At 46.3% G+C, this 24,202-nt stretch overlaps 1 protein-coding gene across 1 annotated transcript in view; it reads left to right on the top strand.

Moving 5' to 3' along the window:
* Positions 1-24,202, top strand: part of micu1 (mitochondrial calcium uptake 1) — a 40,362-nt gene that overhangs the window by 6,245 nt on the left and 9,915 nt on the right. The window contains exons 3-6 of the mRNA XM_080550578.1: positions 1,493-1,676; positions 5,424-5,586; positions 11,177-11,220; positions 22,302-22,416. Coding sequence (XP_080406704.1) covers positions 1,493-1,676; positions 5,424-5,586; positions 11,177-11,220; positions 22,302-22,416 — 506 coding nt within the window. The remainder of the gene's footprint in view (positions 1-1,492; positions 1,677-5,423; positions 5,587-11,176; positions 11,221-22,301; positions 22,417-24,202) is intronic.

Raw genomic sequence — 24,202 nt, 5'->3', positions numbered from 1 at the left:
ATAGTGGTTAGTGTGAGTGAAAAGTACTTGAGGGAAGGGACGTACCGTAGGAAGTTTATTTCACGAGAAGGAATAATACAACGACTCATGCAGTATGGGTCAGCTGTAATCAATATATTCATATGTTCATATGCGCAAAGAAGCGGGCGCAATATTTAGGACAATCTGACATGAATAAGTGGGAGTCGGCTTTAATAATCCAACACATTTTTCATGCAAGACAGAAGTAAGGATTTGGGGTTTCAGTTATGGATAATAATGGATTTATTTTGGACGGCACTTTTTGGTCGATCGTTCGGCATACAAAACAAATATAATACAACCCTAGAGTCAGACACACTCTGCTGTATCCCCTTCCTGTTCTCTCTCTCTCCTGCTCTCTCTCTCTCCTGTTCTCTCTCTCTCCTGTTCTCTCTCTCCTGCTCTCTCTCTCCTGCTTGATCGTGACTGTGTGAGCGAGTCCTCTCTCCCTCCCCCTCCCATTGTAACTGTACCTCAACAGCTCTGCTTTGATTGTTAATCTGAAACGAACAAGCAAGCGATAGCCTTTCACAATCTTATTATGATGAGTACAACCTTCAAAAAAGTGTTTTACACACATCACACGTGTCCAATACAATGTATGCACAAATTGGAGAAAAAAAACTATTTGTCAGCAGTTATTGAACACGTGAATAACACCATAAATAACATTTATCCGTCACACCGGTGGGGAAATTCCTACCTACTGTATGAAGACAACTCGGGGTAATATGATATTCCACGTAAACATGAAAATAGGCTCCCTTTACGATACCATCCCTTTCAGAAACTAATCTTTATTAGTCAAACCAACTTGGAAATTCGTATACACCACATTACAATCTTCCAGTCATTCTTTCTGAAAGGGGGTTATGAGTACACGCAGGAGAGCAGTTGTGTTTAGTTAAGGTGTAAACTGTGGGCCGGGTGTTTGTCTGTGTCGGGGGGAGGAATGTGGCAGGGTGATGGATGGGACATCAGGGCGTCTGAGAGGGCGTAGGCCGTTCCAGCCCCCTTAGCTCTGCTTTCATCGTCTCCTTAAACTGAATTATTTAGGTGACCCCCCCCCCAGACAGAACTCTGCTATTTGTTACTATTATTCCAATTTTAAATTCAGTCAGAAATTGCCTAATGGGAGTTTATATATCCCTCAGCACACACACACACACACACACACACACACACACACACACACACACACGCACACGCACGTGTGCGCACACACACACACACACACACACACACACACACACACACACACACACACACAATTAGTATGCCCAAAGTTGGATGTGCTGTTGGGGGAAATCAGTGGAATAGGATGAAGTACAGTTTTGTAATTATGAGGCTCTGTTTCTCTTCACCTCTCTGGGTTCTTGTTTTGATTAACCTCCCAGCCACGGGGCATCACAATCTCACCACTACCTCCCTCAGGTCTTCATTTCAGCTCTGTTTGCTTATTGAAATCCAGAGCCTATGCAGATGCAGGACCCTCCGTCAGGCATGCAGAGCGACCAGAGGCAGAGGCGGCAGAGTTTGTGAAAGAGGCGGAGTCGGAGGAGGAGAGCTCAGTGGAAGTCAGCGGTGGCGAGGAGGAAGACGCAGGTGGTGATGGGAAAAAGAAGAAACCGCGATCGGGCTTCCGTGACCGCAAGGTAATCAATAGCTAAATCATCAGCACAAAAACGTCATCCAATCCATCCAATCAGTCAGTTGTTTGATTGATCCTCTGGTTGATGTGTTCACTACTTTCCAAATCAATGTCCAATGAGCCAGTGTCAGGATATTCTGACTGTCTCATCAACATGCAAATCTTCATTCATAAATAAAAGAGTATATTTTCATTGCTTTTATGTTAATAAGGTTTTTTGTGGACAAATCACAAGCAGTGCGTGCGTGGTTTTGTCTGTATGAAGTAATATAGTCCTTTGATTTTTTACTAGAGGTCTGTGTGTGCGCGTGTGTGTGTGTGTGTGTGTGTGTGTGTGCGCGTGCGCGTGCGTGTGTGTGGTTTGTCTGTATGAAGTAATATGGTCCTTTGATTTTTTACTAGAGGTCTGTGTGTGTGTGTGTGTGTGTGTGTATATATGTGTGTGTGTATATGTGTGTGTGTGTGTGTGTGTGTGTGTGTGTTTCTGTCAAGTTAATAGCTGATAGGATGTTGCTCTGTGTATGGCTGTCTGCATCCCTGGTGTGAGGCAGAATCTATCAGCCTGATAGTGTTTCTTAGTACCGTGACGTCAAACACAGTTATGAGTATCAGAGAAAATGAAGCTTAGGAGTTCACAGTCCTGGCAGCCCCCCCCCCCCCTTTCCTTCCAATTCCAATTGGCATGTCAAGGTAGAGTTTAGACTAGTTACAATGCTGTTTGATTATGCTGCACCAGTCCAGTAGGGGATTTTCAGTACCATGGTAAATTGTGAAATTCGTCTCCCCTAGTCCACTCCCCAAGAACATCCCTAGTTGCCATAACAACATGTTTATACAAACCTGAGTATCGGGTAGGACACTCCATTTTCCAAAGCGCTTTCGAGGGACCGAGACAGCGTTCATAAATGAAATATTTCTTTCATTTCCCTCGTTCCCCGACCGCTAATGATTAAACAGAGTCATTATAAAACTTTTAGAAAGCTTTTAGAAAGCTCGACCTTTAAGTTATGAATGCACTAGTCAATATTAGAATGGTTTATCAATGGGGATGCCACCGTGTAAGGTTACAGTCCAATGCCAAGGACCTCCGAGTCCGAACACTGAAAGACGCCTGAGGGTTGAGTGTGTTTGTACGTGGGTCTGAGGGAGCGAGTGAGAATGCCAGATTGAGTTAAAGAATGCGAGCTTCAGCCCCATCAACCTGGGTGATGCTGAGATCAATACACTGTAAATATGAGGAGACTGGTGATTGGGAGAGATGACAGACCTGCCCCGTCTCCCCATCACTCAGCCTGGCCCTGGCACCACCACCCTGCACCTCCTCAGTTAGCCACTAATATCTGCCCTTCATGGAGACTCACACTACTGTGATTTCCCCAAAGACCCACGGAGTCTGCTAAAGGGTGGTCCAACATCTCTCTCTCTCACTCTCTCACTCTCTCTCTCTCTCTCACTCTCTCTCTCTCTCTCTCTCTCTCTCTCTCTCTCTCTCTCTCTCTCTCACAAACACACACACACACATATACACACAGAGAACACACACCACACACACACAGAACATACCGTATACTTTTCATTAGTGCAACAGCATAGCTCTGTGCTTCAGACTGAACATACTGCATCTTCAGGAATGTCACAGACCAATCGAGAAGTTTCTAATACAAGTGGCCCAAATCTGCTCTTTTTGACATTTTCAACACAATCCGTTTGGATGAATAAATTATTCTTTTACTAACTGAATGTGAATGCTGGTCGTGAACAAAGATGTGCTTGATTTAATAATTATATTATATATGATATACTACTACTACTACTACTACTACTGATAATAATAATAATAATAATAATAATAAGTGGATCAGAGATTATTTATTAGTCTCCCTTTCTTTCCTGCCTGTCTTCAGGGACTGGGCTGCTCAAGGAATCTGTCTCGAAAAAACAATTTAGCCCACATGGGAATGTCTATTGATTTATGTTGATTTTAGAATCACGCTCATTTACGGCTGTCTTGAAAGTGTGAGGTTTATGAAATTAGAGATTTGTTAACCCTTCTTCATTAGTGTTGACCTGGAGTCTACAGACATATGCGCGCATGCCTCTAAAACTGTGGATAATCTGCTTCCAAGAGCAGTGGTGTGTTGTTTGTTCTCTCACTGACATACATAAACAACCCTCTGGGCATTAAGTATATTGTACATTTACATCTTTGGCATTTAGAAGACGCCTTTATCCAAAGCGACTTACAACAAATACATTTGTCAAAGTAAGCGAATCCATCAGTCATCGTAGGAAAAAGTAATCTATGCTATGAACAGAGGCCAATGGCAGTTACCATGCTAGAAGAAGGAAGCATTATTTTCTTTTATTTATAGTAGAGAAACTGTACAGGGGGTTTAGTGGGGATGATGGGAGGGCTTTAGGAGGGACAGTTAAGATGTAGCCTGAGGAGATGGGTCTTCAATCTATGGTGGCAGATAGGGAGTGACTCTGCAGTCCTGACAGCAGTGGGCAGCTTGTTCCACCAGTGGGGCGCCAGGACTGTGAAAACTCGGTCAGGGGTTTGGTGGCTGACCATCTCTTGCGCGTAGAGGAGGTGTAGTTGAGGAGGGGAGAGAGAGAGAGAGAAGGTTTTAGGTCATCAGGGAGGATGGATTTCAGTTCTTCTCCATTTCCTCTCGGCGCCCTGGAGCCCTTTTCTACAAGCTCGCAGGGTTTCAGACAGCCCAGGAGCGCGTGGACCGGAGCGTGCTGCCCTCGAGGTCAGTTGACACGGATGAAGGATGAGGAAAAGACTGGACAAGAGGGTGGAGGAGGCTGCATAAGTGGAAAGAAGGGAGAAGAATTCAGCAGAGGGCAGGGAGGGCAGATGGCAGTTTGTAATGAGAGGATACAGTGTGGGTAGAGACAAGACTTACGAAAGGGTGGATTTGAGAGGAAGGATATAGAAAATAATGGTCAGAAACTGGAAGAGGGGTAACGGTAAGGTCGGAGGTATGGGAGAGTCTGGTGAAGACAAGGTCGAGCTGATTGCCCGCCTCCAATGAGTTGGAGGAGAGCGGGACAGGTCAAGGCCAAATGAGGCAAGAAGGTCAAGTACTCCAGACGCGTGGAGCTTCTCAGACTGGATGTTCTGGAAGTCACCCAGTAGTGTGAGTGGTGTGCCAGGAAGAAGCTGAGAAGGACATCCATCTCATTTAGGAAGTGGCCCAAGCTGACCTGGGGGGGATGATAGATAACAACAATGTGAAGTTTGACAGGGGAGGTTTGACAGGGGAGGTTCCAGAAACAGCATGGAATTCGAAGGTGGATATGGAGCACAGGTTGCTAGCCTACAGAGCACCGCTATTCTGTCATGAACTAGCCTGGTAATGAAGCGTTGTTCTTTTTTATTTGATGACTTTGTTTGATTGATTGATAGTGTGAATCGTGTAAGATGTGAACGAATTGTGAGTGTCCATGCTTTTCTATGTCTTCAGTAGTATCAGGGTCTTGAAGGGTTGCCCCTGTCCCCTGTTCATAGGGGAAGATTTCAACCACTACCCCTTGTAACTCTGTTCCGAGGTGCAAGCTGAAAAGCGAATGGCACTCGAAAACGAAGGGCCCTACGCGCTCCCTCTCTTTTTCCTTTCCTCTACATCGAACCCTCTCCTCAGCAGTGGAGTGCAATGTTTAAGAATATTTCTTAGATACCTGGAATTTGATGGTCACTGACAGTGCAGTTGTGTGCTCTCTCCCTCTCTCGTCCTGCCAGGTGATGGAGTATGAGAACAGGATAAGGGCCTACTCCACCCCAGACAAGATCTTCCGCTACTTTGCTACGCTGAAGATCATCAGTGAGCACGGCGACGCCGAGGTCTACATGACGCCACAGGACTTTGTGCGCTCAATCACCCCCAATGAGAAGCAACCAGAGAGTGAGTCTCTCTACATCTCACTCTTTCTTTCTCTTCCACAACCTCTCTCTCTCTCTCATATACAGTACAGGCCAAAAGTTTGGACACACCTTCTCATTCAATGTGTTTCCTTTATTTTCATGACTATTTACATTGTAGATTCTCACTGAAGGCATCAAAACTATGAATGAACACATGTGGAATGATGTACTTAACAAAAAAGTGTGAAATAACTCTAAATATATCTTATATTTTAGATTCCTCAAAGTAGCCACCCTTTGCTTTTTTGTTGTTAATAAAATATATATATTTGTTGTTGTTAATAAAATATATAATAATAATATTAAATATATATATATAATAACATATTATTATTAACACATATTATATTAAATATTATTATTATATATTTTATTAACAACAAAAAAGCAAAGGGTGGCTACTTTGAGGAATCTAAAATATAAGACATATTTTTCAGAGTTATTTCACACTTTATTGTTAAATACATAATTCCTATGTGTTCATTCATAGTTTTGATGCCTTCAGTGAGAATCTACAATGTACCAAATAGTCATGAAAATAAAGGAAACGCATTGAATGAGAAGGTGTGTCCAAACTTTTGGCCTGTACTGTACACTCTCTCTCTCTCTCTCTCTCTCTCTCTCTCTCTCTCTCTCTCTCTCTCTCTCTCTCTCTCTCTTTCTCTCATATACACTTACTCCTTCTTTCTCTTCCATAACCTCTCTCTTTCTCTCATATACACTCACTCTCTCTCTCTCTCTCTCTCTCATATACACTCACTCTCTCTCTCTCTCTCTCTCTCTTTCTCTCATATACACTTACTCTTTCTTTCTCTTCCATAACCTCTCTCTTTCTCTCATATACACTCACTCTCTCTCTCTCTCTCTCTCTCTCTCTCTCTCTCTCTCATATACACTCACTCTCTCTCTCTCTCTCTCTCTCTCTCTCTCTCTCATATACACTCACTAATGCTTGCATCCTGCAGCCTACATGTATGCAGTGGACCAGGATGGTTGGTATTGGTTAGAAATACACTGTAGGGAGATCTCCTGAGTTAGATCTCCTGAGTCAGATGTGACCTGTCCCCTCTTGAGAGAGTGTGTCTGTCAGGTGTTCCAGAATCCTGTGGACTGGGGACGAAATGAGATTGGGTGATTTACTCTTTCAGGGCAAGATGTTTCCAACTGGCGCTGCCAAACAGATCACATCACCCCCCCGAAATGCATCTCACCAGCCTGGGCAGGCTAGACTCAATGCCCCCCTCCCTCCTCCTCTTCAACTCATGACTGCTCGGAACAGCACACGGTATACAGTTATGGCAGTGCACCAGTTGCTGTATTCAAATTCCTCATGTCAAGTTCATGAGTACATGGGGGGGGCGGGGGGGGGCAGCAGGGAGGAGCATTCCCTGCCATGAGCAGCCCAATTAGTTGAGCAGTGGGTGACATTGTGAGGGTGATATTACGACGGAGGAATTGGTATATTAATTAGCGCTTTGGACTGCGAGAGATCTGAGCATTGGCACGCAGAGGTAGTGAGAAATATTTGATCATGAGCCTCGAATAACAGCTGAGTAGAGGGTGTTGGAAGGTGTCTGTGTAGGTGGGTAGAGTCAGCTTAGCACGGTTTCAGCTCCACACTAGATTTCATCAGCATCTTTTTGTTTTCCCATCCACCACACACAGTGAGAGTATCCAGCACAAGACACTGTTCTGCGCTGTGTAGTAAGACTTCAGACGCTGGATACCCACTGATAATCTGTTCCTTTGTTGGGTTTTCTGGATGAGTTGGGTTTTCTAGCCCATGGATAAGTACTGGATGAATAAATGATAAAACCAGCATTAATATCTTATTTATTTCATTTTGATTTGTCTGTTTGGACACTGCCTCAGAGAGCTGGGGGGTCTCTGCTGACTTCCTGTCGATAGTGATAGTTTACTCTTTTTCGTTAGGTCTTAAATTAGGCTTCTTTGAATAGGAGGTGGATGTAGTGGTGGTCTAGTGGATAGCAGTGGCGGGCGGTGCATTTCACACCTAGGCCTTCAGTGATGTCCGACACATTCCTACCTGAATTATTCTACCTCTTAATACCATCGTTATGACGCCATGGCTCTAGAAACTAGACAGAAACACAGTATAACCGGGCGTTGCATCACCTTAACATAGTCAGACAAGTACAACAGAGTTATATTAATATTTCCGAAGCATTTTTAATCAATAAATCCGCATTTACAATGAAGAGTGTTAAACTAACATCTTTAAGATCGCTACATTACCCACGTCTGTCGTCTCGTCCACCATAATAGCGACAAAGGGTGCCTTTTTAATCTCCATTTTGATCTCTTCTTCCATCACTTCAGCAATAGCAAAAATCTGGTCGTTTTGTATTTTGCCTGACGTCCCAGTTAACACTTTGTTTGTGGACAGGTGGTAATGTAAATCTGGGTTGTTTTCAGCCAGAAAAGAAAGAAGCTCAACGTAGTTTCCTCTGTTTGTGGACTTGGCGCTTTCATTGTGTCCCCTAAATGAAAGTTATTGTTTACCCCAAAACAGGACACAATCGATCAGTATTATCGATCAGTCAACGAAAGCTTTCGTTGTGAGGCTCCGTTTCCCTGCGCACTTTCAAAAGTTTCACATCTACCGGCATAGTTACGCATCTCAATAGTGAATATCACTAGTGCGTATCCAATCAAAAGACGTGCTGGGTGCTGACATCATTGAGCCTTACAGCAGGCGCCGTTGTTGCTTTTGCTCGCATCTACGTAGGTTTACTAGGTACGCCACAGGTTTTCTCGTTCCAACGTTAAGTTACAGGTCGAATCCGCGGCACCGTTTAATGTGCAGGCGAGCAGATTTTTGAGCCCCCTAGCAACACATTTTGATTGGATAAAAGCTCTAACATAAAGGCCAGCCCTCCAAATCTCAATCGGAGACTGGAAGCAGCGCAACCAAGAGGAAAGCGATGAAATGAAGAGAATAGACTATGGGGAATCATTAATACATATTTGTGGAAAATATATATTAAAATAAAATGTATATTCTGATGATGTTTAGGCCAGCAGAGAAGGCCTTGCTGGCCCTGACGGCACACCACTGGTGGATAGTGAGTTGGACTTGTGATCGGAAGGTTGTGAGTTCAAATCCCGCCTGAAGCCACACCACTACTAGTGTGCCCTTGGGTAAGGCACTTAGCCCTCAGTTACTCCAGGGGGAATGTCCCTGTAATTCGTAATTGTAAGTCGCTTCGGATAAAAGCGTCTGCTAAATGGCAAAATTATTTATTAATTAATTAAATTATTATGTGAGGTCAGTTCAGCCTCAGCTGTACACAATTATTTATTTATTAGACCTCAAGGATGATCTTCTAGGGTCTCGTCTCCCTGTGAACATGAAGTGAACAAACACACGTAAGCTACAGTGTGTGTGTGTGTGCCAATAAGCATGCAAGCCTGGAGCCTAGTGTCTTAAATAAAACCAGATTCTATATGAGACCCAGAATAAAAACAGGTGCTCGCAGATCGGCCAGTGTAGTTTCTTGGCTAGGCTCTGAGATGTTGATGCTCTATATTTAGATAACATATCAGCACACACTGCACATTGTCTAATCCCTCTATGGTACTGAATGTAGCGCTTTGGAATAAGGCGCTAGGCGAAAGAAGTGCAGCCCATTGAAGTGAAGAGGAGTTGAGGGCCATTTTCCCCTCAGAGAAGCAGCATTGTCTTAATAGCCCATAATCCTTTGTTTGATGTGTTCCTGAAAGCCAGAGGATAAGACAGAGCGCACCTCTTTAGCACCAAACACAAGTGCCCTGAGTGGGTGTGATGTCATAGGAGAGGGCCACTTGGGCCGCTGAGCCGGGTCAGACGCCGGGGTCAGACGTGAAGACAGATGAAGTAAGAGAGTGAGGGAGAAGGAAACGAGAAGAGAGCTGATGGAATCCATTATTCATCTGGCTGACAGGCGTTTCCGTTCCATTATTCATGATGTAGTAGTAGCATATTCACATTGATTTCCTCTGACAGACATGCCCACCGTGCTCAGTCAATCCAGGCGATGTGCTTGAAATGTGGTTGAGACCAGGATGTCTATCTGGGGGGCTGAGGTTTCCTCATCGCATGACCTCGATAAACTTTGGGGTGTGTGGACGTGCATCATTAGTCCACACTACTTCTCTAGGTTGAAATGTCTGGAAGATTGGAACAATAGTTTTATAATAATAATTAGTAGGGATGTAACGATGCATCGCGATGCAGTTCACTATCGATACAAATATGAGACGATTCAAATCGGTGAAAATGAAAAACGAATCGCAATACTCTTTTACTCTTTTTCAGTCATAATTTGTCTCATTTTGTTTAAAGAATTGTGAGAAAATCGTATCGTGACTCGTATCGATTCGTTACATCCCTAATAATTAGGGTTAAAAATAACACAAAATGGATTATCTCTTCTTGGACTAATATCTCTTCCTGGACAGATGTATTGATGCAACAATTATTTCCAGCTTGCTCGTCACACTTGCCAGCTCTCAACTTTAATTTGCGCATTGAGAAGAAGCGAATACGCGTTCACGTGAATGGCACTAGTGACAGGAGACCCACAACACTATGGCTGCGTTCGTAAACTCGCTCTGGAATCTGATCAGCACTCATGGAATGCCTTTTGTCCAATCACGTCTTTATGACGTTGAACGCAGTGTGCGCTCTGGCGCTCTGAGCGAATTTACGAACTATGACGATAACGAACTACGAGAGACTGAAATAGCGAGAATGAGGCGCGGCATCGCTTTGCTTGCTATTTTTTTTTACTATTCAGATCGGAAGGAGGAATTCATGTTTGCAGATATTAATACATATTGATTTCTTTTTTTGTTTTGACTTTAACTGCAGGAGGAAGTCCACTTGTCCGAACATAAAATGTACTTGTCCCGGACAAGCGGACAAGCCTTAATGTTGAGCCCTGATATATATTTTATGCACTGCTTCCTACAGCAGGTTCTCTGGGTGCTCCACTGGGTTTCTGCTCCCTCGATGAGCACGTTTATAGCTTGACAGCGGCGTCCCGCTCGTGCTCGACATTTGGCTCATCTGACGCCGAAGGCCTCACTTTACTTGGCTTTTTGCAGAGCACTTTCTTTACTCAGGACCCCTCTCTTTGCTCAGGACCACTGGCATCCAGCAGAAATAAATCCCCATTTTGCGAATTTAACCGATGATTAATGAACAGAAGAATCAATGCTGAACAATATTAGAGTTTATTTTGAAGGCAGTGGAAAATGGAAATGCTTTGTTAATGGCTGTTATTAATCTCGCTCATGTCAATGATTACCACTGAGTAACAGTAATGACACCCCTATAAATACATTTGGGCTCTGAGCTACACAGACACACTCACCGGCAGACAGATTTAAATACTCATGTAATGTGGTCTGCCCTCCTTTCTGTCTGCTTCTATGGTTCTATGTAATTGTATACACATTAACAGTCCATCCCCCCCCCCCCCCCTCTCTCTCTCTCTCTTTCTATCTCCTTTTCTCCATGTGCATCTCTATCTAATTTGTCCTCTCTCTCTGTCTCTCTCTCTCAGACCTGGGTCTGGATCAGTTCCATGTGAAGCGCTATGATGGAAAGGTAAGCAGTGTGTGTGTGTGGGCGGCCAGGCGGGTGGGCGGCCAGGCAGGTGGGCACGGGAACAAGAGAACGGTTACCTAGCTATTGTCGGGGGCCAGTCGAATGACGCCAGAAGGCTCTTTCATAACCTTGCTTCATAAAAGCCCCCTCTCTCCGCCCACCCGCCTCTTAGGAAAACTCATTTAGACTCCGCTCAGACCTGGCGTCAATCTCTGACAATTCTTTTGTCAACTTTTTCCTCATCTCTTCAGAGTAATGTTGAATGGATGAGACTGTATGACAAGCTCTATTTGCAACTGAATTTATTGAGGTTTTTTTTGTGTACATAGTGGATAGTGGAGAGACGAGAATATTATTAGAATATTAGAATATCCCTGCTCCTCCATCAAATATGGAGGTGTCACAATATTTGGTCTGATTGTCGATGATGCTTGTGGCACTAATGAGACCTGAGTTATTAAAAAATGAGCTGCTGTCATCTCTTAAATGTCTTAGGCGTTTACCTTTTGCTGCATTAGTACTCCTAGAGAGAGCATTTTTCATCTCTATCAACCTTAAGCTGACACGGCTGCTTGCCAGAGGGTACCTCAGGAGAGGGAAATGGCAAAGTAACACATTGTGTCTCATGACATCCGTCAGTTGCACTGGGAGTAGGGATGTACCTGAATACGTTATTCGGAAAAGCCCAAATAACGCGATGGAAACGGATACAGATTCTACCCGAAGTTGCTCGTTATTATTCGGGGAAAAAGCCACGATTGACACGTCTGTGCGTCAGCCGTTACGTTTCTTCAAATCGATCATTGTGAATGGCCACGAGATAAAAACGGCCGTTTTGTTTGCAACAAACACGCAACACGTTCAAGGTCTGCCTTGCTCTCAAAAAGAACAGCTTCTCGTTTAACCATAACCGTTACATAAACAAAGTGGCCCTTTCCTAGGATATAATGACTCATTTAAAGGCACTTAGGGTAGGTTGACCGTGGACAGGCAATAATAATTTGTAACCCTATTATCTGACCCATCAGCCCCATGGCTTACCCTACTCCCTCTCTCCCTGTGTTAGTAAACCAGACAACTGTGGTGAGTGGAGCGTGGAGTCTCCCTCTAACATTCAGATGTGTTATTTGAATATACGCCTCAGACATTTAGATTAGATTAGACAGATCTACTGTGAATTAAAACACAAACTGCCTGGGGATTGGTTTTCCTGTTCATTGGCTGAAAGGTGAAGGGAAGGTGCCCTGTTATGTATGCAACCATAGCAACACACGTGCCAGGGTTAATATAGAGACAGAGGCAGCTCTCAGCTCAATACAGACACCTTCACATTCAATCAGGCACAACCGCCAACGTGTCTCTGATTTAGATAAACAAACAGAACAAATCTGCTGGTGGGAATATGAGAGGTTAACACAAGTAGGATTTAGATTAAAATGTAATCATTTAATGGAAGTATGAAAGTAAATGAATGACCTATGTTGTATATTATCGCATTGTCTTTATTTGTTTAATACTTTAAATGCACTAGACGTATATTGTATATGGCTCTCATGTGCCCACATACTAAAGTGTCCTGGTAAAAGAGATGCAATACAGATTGATCGAGCGTGAATATGAAGATCTGAAATGGCAACGCCCTCCTTCAACTGGGAATGGAGCCGATCCAGATTTATGACTTATGTAAATGTCACCCATATCTCTGTTTGCTTTATATGCCAGGGCAAATCTCTGTACACATGAGTTTTCCTGATTTACAATTGTGGTTTCCCCTGAGATATCCCAGCCAACCACCCAGCATGCCTGGGCCTGTGATATCCTACCCCCCCCCCCTCCTCCTCTATGCCCCCATAAGCACCTGATTGGCTTCATAGCGTCTTCTGGCTAGCGGTAGAACCCAGCCTCGCTTGATCACGGCTCCTTCTATCACCTCTCTCCAAGAAGCCATGAAATGTAATCCACGCCACAGAAGGTTGTGATGAATTACAATATTACTGTAACATAAAATCAACATGTTGAGCAGGGAGCGGAAAGTAGGAGGGAAGGGTTTTAGAGGGGGGGGTGTAAGGTGAACTAGTATTGAATTTTTATTCAGGCACTGTGCAGCAAATCAAAATATAGTGTGTGTGTGTGTGTGTGTGTGCGTGAGCGTGTGTGTGTGTGTGTGTGTGAGAGAGAGAGTGTGTGTGTGTTTTATGTCGACCCAGCCCCTCTCCCTCTCCTCCTTGATACACTAATTGTGTTTTGTTGTGGTGGAGGGCCCTGCCCTGTGTGTATATTGTGACCCTACACTATGCACCGACTGTATATTGATGTCTAACTGTACTGTATATTCCCTTCTGTCTCTCTCTCTCTCTCTCTCTCTCTCTCTCTCTCTCTCTTCTTCTCTCGCCTGTATATACAGTAATTGTCTTCTTTTTAATTTATTTTTATTTACAGTACTCCCACCGATTTGATTTGCGTCTTGTGTCATTTAACCCCAATTGGTCACCCTCATTTGGTTTCTCTTCACTCTCTTGGTTTCTCTCTGTCCCCTCTCTCATTGTGTTCACTCAGCTGTTATAATGTAATGTAACCTGTTATCATGGTTCTGTTAACTGTTTAATCTCCCGTGCTCTCGCAGTCTTCTTCTCTCCTCCATATAACCAATAATCCCTCCATTTTCTCTACCTCTTCTCCCTTTCCCTCCCCATGAATCACTCCCCCCCCCCCCCCCCCCCCCCTTCTCCCCAACCACCCCTTTCCCATTGATCCCCTCCTCCGCCTCCCATCCCTGTTCCGCCCCTCCCTCTCTGCAGGACTTCTGGCAGGTATGGGGCGAGTGCCGAGCAGCATGCGAGTGTGTGCCTGACTGATAACTGCACTATAAAACACTATACCTCCTCCCTCTGCTCTCTCTCTCTCTCTCTCGCTCTCTCACCCTCTCTATCTCCCTCCCCTGGGAATGCGGAGGGCATATATTTAGTTGTTAGTCTGGGGGGGGGGGGGGGGGACAGCCGCAGAAGTTTCTCTAATTTTTATTGCATCTCAGACTTAGCAAGTGCTTAACCAAAGTCATGGCCTTAATTACACCCTCGCTGGATAGGACAAAAGCCAAACAGTGCATTAAAAGTGGATGCTGTTTCTTAAGAAAATCGTTGGATTGGTAATAAAAACCTTCCTGAGTTTCCATTTGGCAGCTGTTGTTAGAGTAGAAGAGGTGTTGCGCTCAGCAGAATGGGGGGGAATTTAATAGTATGGTTACGTTGCGGGAATAAAATACGGACAGAGTGTCTTTTCACAGCGCAGTAAGTGTATGTGTATGTGTATGTGTATGTGTATGTGTGAGTGTGAGTGTGAGTGTGAGTGTGAGTGTGAGTGTGTGTGCGGAGTCTGTAACAGTCCCACCTGTTAGGGTTTATTGTTCCAGTAAGGCTCCTTACCTAGAGAAAGGTTGATTTCCTCAGAACAGAAATCTAAAATAATACATATACCACGCTTAGCCAATATGATGTGACCTACAGTCGTTCTAACTTTATACATTTACCAGAGGTTTAGCTGCTTCCACAGAGCCTATAGACCTTATCTAGCAGGTTAGGTGCAGTTGCTGTAGGTAACCTTTGTGTGAGTGGGAGAGTCTTAGGCTAGGCCTTGAGGACTGACAGTTTGACACACCCAGAGCTATAAGGTTAGACACACTCAGAGGTATAAAGTCAACAGGCAGGTTAGAGCCTGTCCACCTGACAACCACAGGTTGGGCCAGAGAGACACACGCCCATGGCTTGTTCATGTCTCTATGCACAGACAATGGGTCCTGCCCGTCGTATGGCCCAGCTGCTCGCTGAATTATTGAAAGTGGAGAGTTAACCCTTCGTGCCCTGTGCATGGAGTATTAAACACTGCCACACACACACACACACACACACACACACACACACACACACACACACACACACACACACACACACACTAGACTCTCCACACAGACAAAATGTTTGAAGAGCGGACAGATGTTAACACTTGCAAGGCTGAGATGCAAGCCTGTTTATCAGAAACAACACATCTCTGTCAGCAGCTGAGACTGAGAAGAGTCAGGCTCCTCCCCACATTCTCTCTCTCTCTCACTCTATGTGCTCCTCCTCCTCCTCCTTTCTTTTTTCTCTTTATTTCTCTGTCAACTAGCCTTGTTTCCATGCTTTGGCGCTGTAGCTCTTTCCCAGCATGCACCGTTCATTGCCTGCGTCTGAAGGGGAGACGGTAGTTGTAGACGGGCAGCTGTAGCGCCCCCTCTCTGCGCATGGTGGCACCACAGGGTGGACTGGACCCAGCAAACTGCTCAATCTGCCAATGGACCTATCGCTAAGCCACGCCCCAAAATAGAAATTGTCCAATCATATCACAGCAAAAGTCACGACAGGCAGAAAACTCGGACAAACAACTCGCTAATATCTGATGGTGATGGTGAAAAAACATGTCTATTACTTGCCGTGGTAAATCAGAAATCGGAAATTTGCCAACTCCCGCCATTGTAAGTCAATGAATGTCATTCAGTCACGGTCGGTCAGTCGGTCCCTGTCAGCGAAGCGTTGTTTGTTTGTTTGTCCGAGTTTTCAAAGGGGGGCGTGGCTTAGCGATAGGTCCATTTGGTGCTTGTTGGCTTTCATTGCTCTATTTGCTGGACCGTCCAGACCTCAGTGCTGCATGAACACGAACCATAGAGCATGTTTTCAGGTTGACTGAAATTATCGACGACATGTTTTTGAATTTGTGTGTCCAAATTGAAACCCATGTCCCCTCGAAACAGATTGTAGCCTTCTTGCTCTGTGATGCCACGGCATCTACTACTGTGGCATGTGGTCCGTGCTGATCTGAAGGGAAAGCCTGTCACTCGCAAGCAATGCTGAAGGGGGGGCTGCCGCAAAAAAACCTTGTTGCACAAAATCGTTGTCACATTGACTTTTTTCAGTTTCAGCAGGAACTTTCCCAGGACCGCCGTTGGTACCTTCCTACCCCTTTTCTCTGTCCCGCTCGCTCTAGCGCTTTCTATCACACACACACACACACTCTGTCTCACACGCACACACACACACACACACACGCACACACACAACACACACACGTTTCCCAGACCCCACAGGTTGGGTGGCTGCACACCTGGCTCGCTAATCTGGTGCAGCTCTCCTCATAAGCAGCTGCCACGCCTTAATGACCGTCGTTGTTGAATAATCATTGAACGTCGCTCACACAGATTCATTCATCTGAAGAAGCTCTCTGAATATTAAGAAGTTATGTCCACCTGCTCTGGAATTACCCATGAGGGCTGGAGGTGAAACGCTAGTAGCTCTCTCCCCCCTAGGACCACCCATAGTCACCCTTCTGTCCTGTCAGCGACACCACACACAGACATATATACTATCGATCTGTAATATCTGTAATACACGTCACGTGAGACGCAAAGATGATTTTCTCGCCTTGTACTTTTTTTTTTTTTTGTTATTTTTTCTGAGTGGGGGCAGTCCCACTCATATTTTTCATTTTAATGACAGACACAGTGAAGATTTAGACAGGAAGGACGGGTGAGAGAGAGAGAGGAGGGATGACATGCAGGATATAGTCCCCGGCCGGAATCGAACCTGCGGTCACATGGTCAGCGCTTAAACCCGCTACGCCACCTCAGCGGCCCCTCTTGCCTTGTACTTTGAAGAGAGAACAACTTTCGCTAACTGTCAGTGGTTTGTGGTGATTTTTTTTTTGTATGTGGAGGTGTGGGTGTCTAGCGGGAGTAGTCTAGTAGTCTAGTTAGTGTGTTTGGGGTGTATGGCCTTTTGGCAGTTGAGGTTGTGAGTGTTGCATCACTGTGCTGATAGTGGACCACTGACCGGTACCAGTGGTCGTTAACACCCGAGACATCTGCCACCTGGCTGCCTCTTCCTGGGTTTCCTGGGTTTCTCCACAATCCCAATCAACCCCCCCCCCCCACACACACACAAGCCAAAAATCATTCGTGCCGCCCGCCAAAGTGGCTGTAAATCCCAGTATTGCGGCATCACAGAAGGCACCACAGGGGGCTATAAACTGCACTGATGCATTTTCACTGTGTCATAATCTGATGGAATCTGCTGTTGTGTTCCTGCCCAGACAGCCTGAGCCCGGGAGAGTCTCCTTGCCTCACACATGTACTGAGATGTCTCTACCCCCCTCCTACCTCTATGGATCCTCTCTCTCTCTCTCTCTCTCTCCACAATCTCTCTCTCTCTCTCTCTCTCTCTCTCTCCACAATCTGTCTCTCTCTCTCCATCTCCCGATCTCCATCTCCCTCTCTCCATCTCCCTCTCTCCATCTCTCTCTCTCTCTCTCTCTCTCTCCATCTCTCTCTCTCTCTGTCTCTCTCTCTCTCTCTCTCTCTCTGTCTCTCTCTCTATCTCTCTCTCTCTCTCTCTCTCTCTCTCCACAATCTGTCTCTCTCTCTCTCCATCTCCCTATCTCCATCTCCCTCTCTCCATCTCCCTCTCTCCATCTCTCTCTCTCTCTCCATCTCTCTCTCTCTCACACACACACACACACACACACACACACACACACACACACACACACACTCCCTTTCCCCACAGGCTGTCGTTTTCCTATTCAGAGGCAGGAGGCCCAGATCAGACGTATGAAATGTCTCAGAATGCACAGGGGGACAGAACATATCTCTACCTGACAGGAGCTGAATAATATACTCCACTCTACTAATGCTTGACCTGGATGAAAGACACAGTTGGAGCAAGGTCATTGTTATAAATTGTGGCTGAGAAATAGCTGGATAGCTGGGGGGGCTCAGCGATAGAGGTTGTGGCATGGACACACACACACACACACACACACACACACACACACACACACACACCAACCAACCAGACCAACACACACACCAGACACACACGCACTTACTCTCACACACACACACACACACACACACACACACACACTTACACTCACCAGACACACACTCCCACTCCCAGACACGCAGACACACACTGAGTCTCAGACACACACACACACACACTCTCAGACACACACACACACTCTCAGACACACACACACACACTCCCAGACACACACAGACACATTCTGAGATCTATCTGAAGCATGTGTTGGATGTACCTCCACTCCCTACTACAATTCTTCACTCCACTAAATCTCTTTCCCTCTCTCTCTCTCTGTTATCTGGGCTCCTGCAGCTGCAGTGTTGGAAAGGCAAGCTGATGATCATTAATGAGGCTGTAACATCTACTACTGCAGTCAAACACCAGACAGACACACACTCACATTTTCATCGCGCAATACACATTGATTCATTGTGTGCGCAAAATACAGAGAACACCTTTAATGGACGGGAGTTGTGTATGCCAGTTTTATTACGGCGTTGTGTCTGTGTGAAGTCCACATCCTCACATTGTAAAAGAGATTGTGCTCTCAATATCATAAAAAAAACAACGGTTCTCGTTGACTGTGCGGCTCGGACAGTGTGATTCAGTTGGTTTCGACACCTTTTGATGGAAGTTATTTTCTTCTGAGGAGCAGAAGAAGTCGGTGTAGCTACAGAATATGATTTGACATTTGTTTTGTTTATTCTGGGGAAAAATGTATCATGAGAAAAGAATACGACGGCTGTCTGTCTTTGATTGCTTAAGTGAGTCCTGGATGAAGACAACGTTGATGGGGAGTGGCGCCCCCTGGTGTCTGGGAGACAGTCTTGGTGGTTTGTCTGCAGCTCACCACCTCCCGGAATTAATGGGATTGTTTCAGAGAGCCCCAGAGAGGTCCAACCCAGAGTCTGTTGGCTCTTCTGATCCTGACATCCCCACTACACTGTAATGGACTGACTATATCTGTGTTTGCACAAAAAGAGCACTTCATTTCGGCTTTGAGATGGTGTGTGCATACATAGAATGTATTCCTTAGTCAGCGATGTGAACTGAATAAAGAGTTGGACTAGGGCGTTCGGCATGCAAGCTGCAAGGCTCTGCTCGGATACTACAAATCGGCTCTTGAAGTTTTGACTAGTCGGGTCTCCTCAGGGCTGTGTTGGTGCGTTTTGGGAGATGCGCCCTGACTGGACCCCCCAGTAACCACCATGCCCCCACCAGGGTGGGGAAGGAAGACCGTGTGACTGCCCCCCCCCCCCCCCCCCCCCCAGGCCTGGCCCACAAACAGCCTCTGTCTGCCTGAGCTCCCGGTGCAGTGTGCAAGCCCGTCATCTGGACGTGGACCTTAAGGCCGGGCAATAGCGTGACTGATACGCCCAGGCACACGCACGTCCGCACACAAACACAGGGCAGGCGATGCTACTTAATTAACGTCAGCGCTGCGGCAATTAGCGATTCGCAAATGTAGCCGACTCATTTGAAGATCAGAGCACATATAGGGGAAACGGTTAGCAACAACCTAACGAGCTGCGGCAGATGATTCCCGATCTTATTTTAGATCATCGACTCGTCTCGTAATCAGCAACGTGTCCTCTCAGGGCAGCTGACTCGAAGATGAGAAATCGTGCAGATATATTCTGAAAAAGAGTCTGTTTGTAGCGGAGAGAGCAGGGCTGCCTGTGTGGCTCCTGTGGCCGGGTGCTCATCAGGGTCATAATCTGTGTGATGAGACCGCGTTTTGCCTCCTGGTGAACCAGGGCCCAGAAGCAGAGCTTCCCACCGGAGCGGCAGTCTTCCAGCACATCGTATCAGGAGAAAAGAGGGAGATGAATCATGGGATGTGTGAAGGGAGGGTAAAGCTCTGTTCTTCCAGCCCTCCTCCCTGAGCCACACACAGACTGCAAGAGCCCGAAGGAGACCGACGGCACAGCATGCCATTAACGCACACAAAATGTCTGTGTGCAGCGTGTCTAATGATGTACAGGGTTTTATTTCTGGGAGAAAGAGTGCAAATCTGTGCCTGTGCAGATGACTGTGTGTGTGTGTGTGTGCGTGTGTGCGTGTGTTTGTGTGTCTGTGTGTGGGAGAGTGTTAGTGGGCCACGTGTCTCCTCTCCTCCCATCAGTCCGTAAGTCACTGGGCCGTGTCCTCTTAAAGAGACAGGCTGCAGATCAGACTGGGCCGTGTCCTCTTAAAGAGACAGGCTGCAGATCAGACTGGGGCAGATGCTGGGAGGATGTCTGAGGACTATCAGGACACTCACCTCCCCCAGCCTACACACTCTGCTCTAACTGTGTGTGCGCGTTGATGTGTGTGTCCGGCGTGTTTCAGGAGTAGCTCGAAGACCGTTTGGTAATATCTAAAACCAAATATTCACACTTTTGAGATATGTTTGTCCTTGACTTGTACTGGACAGTGTAGTGTAATCTATGCTATGTCTACTCTGATGCCTGTGTGTGTGTGTGTGTGTGTGTGTGTGTGTGTGTGTGTGTGTGTGTGTGTGTGTGTGTGTGTGTGTGCGTGCGTGCGTGCGTGCGTGCGTGCGTGCGTGCGTGCGTGCGTGCGTGCGTGCGTGCGTGCGTGCGTGCGTGCGTGCGTGCGTGCGTGCGTGCGTGCGTGCGTGCGTGCGTGCGTGCGTGCGTGCGTGCGTGCGTGCGTGCGTGCGTGCGTGCGTGCGTGCGTGCGTGCGAGACTGAGAAGGTGATATGAGCGACGGCCCAGAGGGCTGTTCTGTTCCCTCTCACCCCCATGCTCAAGAGTCAATACTCCTGTGTCAATACACTCTACCCCACATTCATTCTCACCTACACACACACACACACTAACAGACACCTTCTTTCACGCTCACACCAACTCCTGCACTAGCTGGCTTTCCTCTTGCCCTCCTCTCCCCAACTTGGATTCTCTCTCCATTTCAGTCAGAGCACTGGTCCAAAAATAACCCTCTCTCTTTCTCTCTCTCTACCCAGCCCCCTCTTAGCCACTATCTCCTCCCCTTATAAATGCAGAGACCATCAATAATTAATGTTATGGTCGAAACCAAATTTTCTATATTTACACTTATGACGTATACAGTAGCTATGTGAACGATGAATACATTTTTATGTTGGATGTCCTTACCAGTCTGTCTTTTTTAGGAAAGGATCATGTTTTTGTGTATGTTTATGGATGAATATGTCTACGAATATGTTGATTTATATTTAGAGTGAATTATGTGTTTAGGACAGGATATTTGTGTGTGTGTGTGTGAGTGAGAGAGAGAGAGCTCACATGTGTGTGTTAGGGTGAAGCCTAGAGGTCAGGCGGTGTTTTAACCCCTTCTCTTTCCTCCCTCTCTCTCCTGAATGGACCCGTTACAGACGGAGGTAACTCCTCTTGGGCTCAGCTCAGCTCAGCTCAGCCCGACCCCCCAGGCATGCTCTCTGTCTCTCTGTGTTTGGTAGAACATTCTAGTGAGACACTGTGATTCTCCTGTGTATCACCGTGCAGTGTTGCATGCTATAAATCACTCTGTAACCGTGCTGAAGATACATGTTAACCTAATAACATTTTCTTTTTCTGTGTGTGTTTCACGACGTGTGTGTGTGTGTGTGAATATATGTAGTGAAGACCTTATGTTTGTTGTATTAGGACACTGTGAGAGTGAGTGAGAGACACAGACACAGTGTTCATTGATGTTGTTTGTCTGTATATTAACATTCTCTGTAGGATCACCATTCATAATGTATTGGGTACACTGAATAATATGTTAATATGTATTCCTCACTGCCCCTCCCCTCCCCTGCCTGTCTGGCTTCATGTATATGCAGCACTTGCATGACTAAGTTACTTTGTTCTCCTGTTGGTGTGTGTGTGTGTGTGTGTGTGTGAGAGAGACAGTGTGTGAGAGTGTGTGAGTGTGAGTGTGTGTGTGTGTGTGTGTGTGTGTGTGTGTGTGTGTGTGTGTGTGTGTGTGTGTGCGCGTGTGTGTGTGTGTGAGAGTGTGTGTGAGGAAGATTCAGTGAAGAACCTTTCCCTCAGGCCTCACACACACCGAGGAGCCTCCCAGTCTGAGAGCGGTGGACACCCCGGGCCGCCGTGTAGCTGGGAGGCTCTCTCTCTGTCACACGGGCCAGAAGTACTGATGCCTTCTCCCTCTCCTTCCTCCTTCTCGCCATTCCTTCTCTCTTCTCATCTATTCTGGACGAGCAGAAGATTTCCCAGGAGCGGGAGAAGTTTGCGGACGAGGACAGTATCTTCTTCACGCTGGGGGAGTGTGGCCTCATCTCCTTCTCTGACTACATCTTCCTCACCACCGTGCTCTCTAGTGAGTATAGGTCTCTAGGGGCGCTTAGGTGGCGTAGCGGGTTAAGCGCTGACCATGTAACCGCAGGGTCCCCGGTTCGATTCCGGCCGGGGACATATCCTGCATGTCATCCCTCCTTTCTCTCTCACCCATCCTTCCTGTCTAAATATTCACTGTAACTATCAATAAAAATGAAAAATATGAGTGGGACTGCCCCACTCAGAAAAAGTGTCATCGATCACACATCTAGAACCATTAGAAATCAGTCCATCAGCGGGCTTGGCATCGACCTTGTTAGGTTTGAGGCTCTTGCTGTATCTGTATTTGCCCTCTAGCCATTGGTGCGTTTGACAGGGTTCCCACGGGTCCTTGAAATCCTTGAAAGTTTGTGAATTTTGAGGGGAAAAAAATCAAGGCCATAAAACTTTATGAAAATAGACATGGGTCATTGAAAGTGCTTGAATTCCCCTATGAGCGGATAGTTCCTATTATATAAATTCTCATCTAGATCTGTCTCAAACTATGCCATGTTGGGTCCTTGAATTTGAGGGAATTGAGTCTTGAAAGTCCTTGAAAAGTGCTTGAATTTGATAACCCTTGTTTTAGGAGGTGTGGGAACCCTGGTTTGAGCAGTACAAGTCTGGCACAGATACACAGTTACACTTCTCTCTAACTGTGTCAGTCAGACCGCACTCTAGGGTCTCTTTGAGCGGCCATTAAACTTTTATCCCAAGTTTTGACTCTGGCCTTTGAGGCTGTAAGAAGTTTTATCCCCTCATGCGGAAGTCTCTTCAGTTTTTATTTTATTTTTATACAGTCGTTCGAAAGCCGGCAGCCTTGTGCCCATTCTCAGTCCATTTAACACTCTATCATCAGCACTGAGGGGGCCTCACACTGGCCCCAGCACATTCAGACAGACAGACTGATCCACACTGGCCCCAGCACATTCAGACAGACAGACTGATCCACACTGGCCCCAGCACATTCAGACAGACAGACAGACTGACTGATCCACACTGGCCCCAGCACATTCAGACAGACAGACAGACTGATCCACACTGGCCCCAGCACATTCAGACAGACTGACAGACTGACTGATCCACACTGGCCCCAGCACATTCAGACAGACAGACAGACTGATCCACACTGGCCCCAGCACATTCAGACAGACAGACAGACTGACTGATCCACACTGGCCCCAGCACATTCAGACAGACAGACAGACAGACTGATCCACACTGGCCCCAGCACATTCAGACAGACAGACAGACTGACTGATCCACACTGGCCCCAGCACATTCAGACAGACAGACAGACAGACAGAACCACACTGGCCCCAGCACATTCAGACAGACAGACAGACTGATCCACACTGGCCCCAGCACATTCAGACAGACAGACAGGCTGATCCACACTGGCCCCAGCACATTCAGACAGACAGACAGACTGATCCACACTGGCCCCAGCACATTCAGACAGACAGACAGACAGACTGATCCACACTGGCCCCAGCACATTCAGACAGACAGACAGACAGACTGATCCACACTGGCCCCAGCACATTCAGACAGACAGACTGACAGATCCACACTGGCCCCAGCACATTCAGACAGACAGACAGACAGACTGATCCACACTGGCCCCAGCACATTCAGACAGACAGACAGACTGATCCACACTGGCCCCAGCACATTCAGACAGACAGACAGACAGAACCACACTGGCCCCAGCACATTCAGACAGACAGACAGACAGACAGACTGATCCACACTGGCCCCAGCACATTCAGACAGACAGACAGACAGAA

Source organism: Nansenia antarctica (genome assembly GCF_963989245.1).
Source record: "Nansenia antarctica genome assembly, chromosome: 1".
In the NCBI taxonomy this organism is placed as follows: domain Eukaryota; kingdom Metazoa; phylum Chordata; class Actinopteri; order Argentiniformes; family Microstomatidae; genus Nansenia; species Nansenia antarctica.
This window is presented reverse-complemented; position numbering and strand designations above follow the sequence as displayed.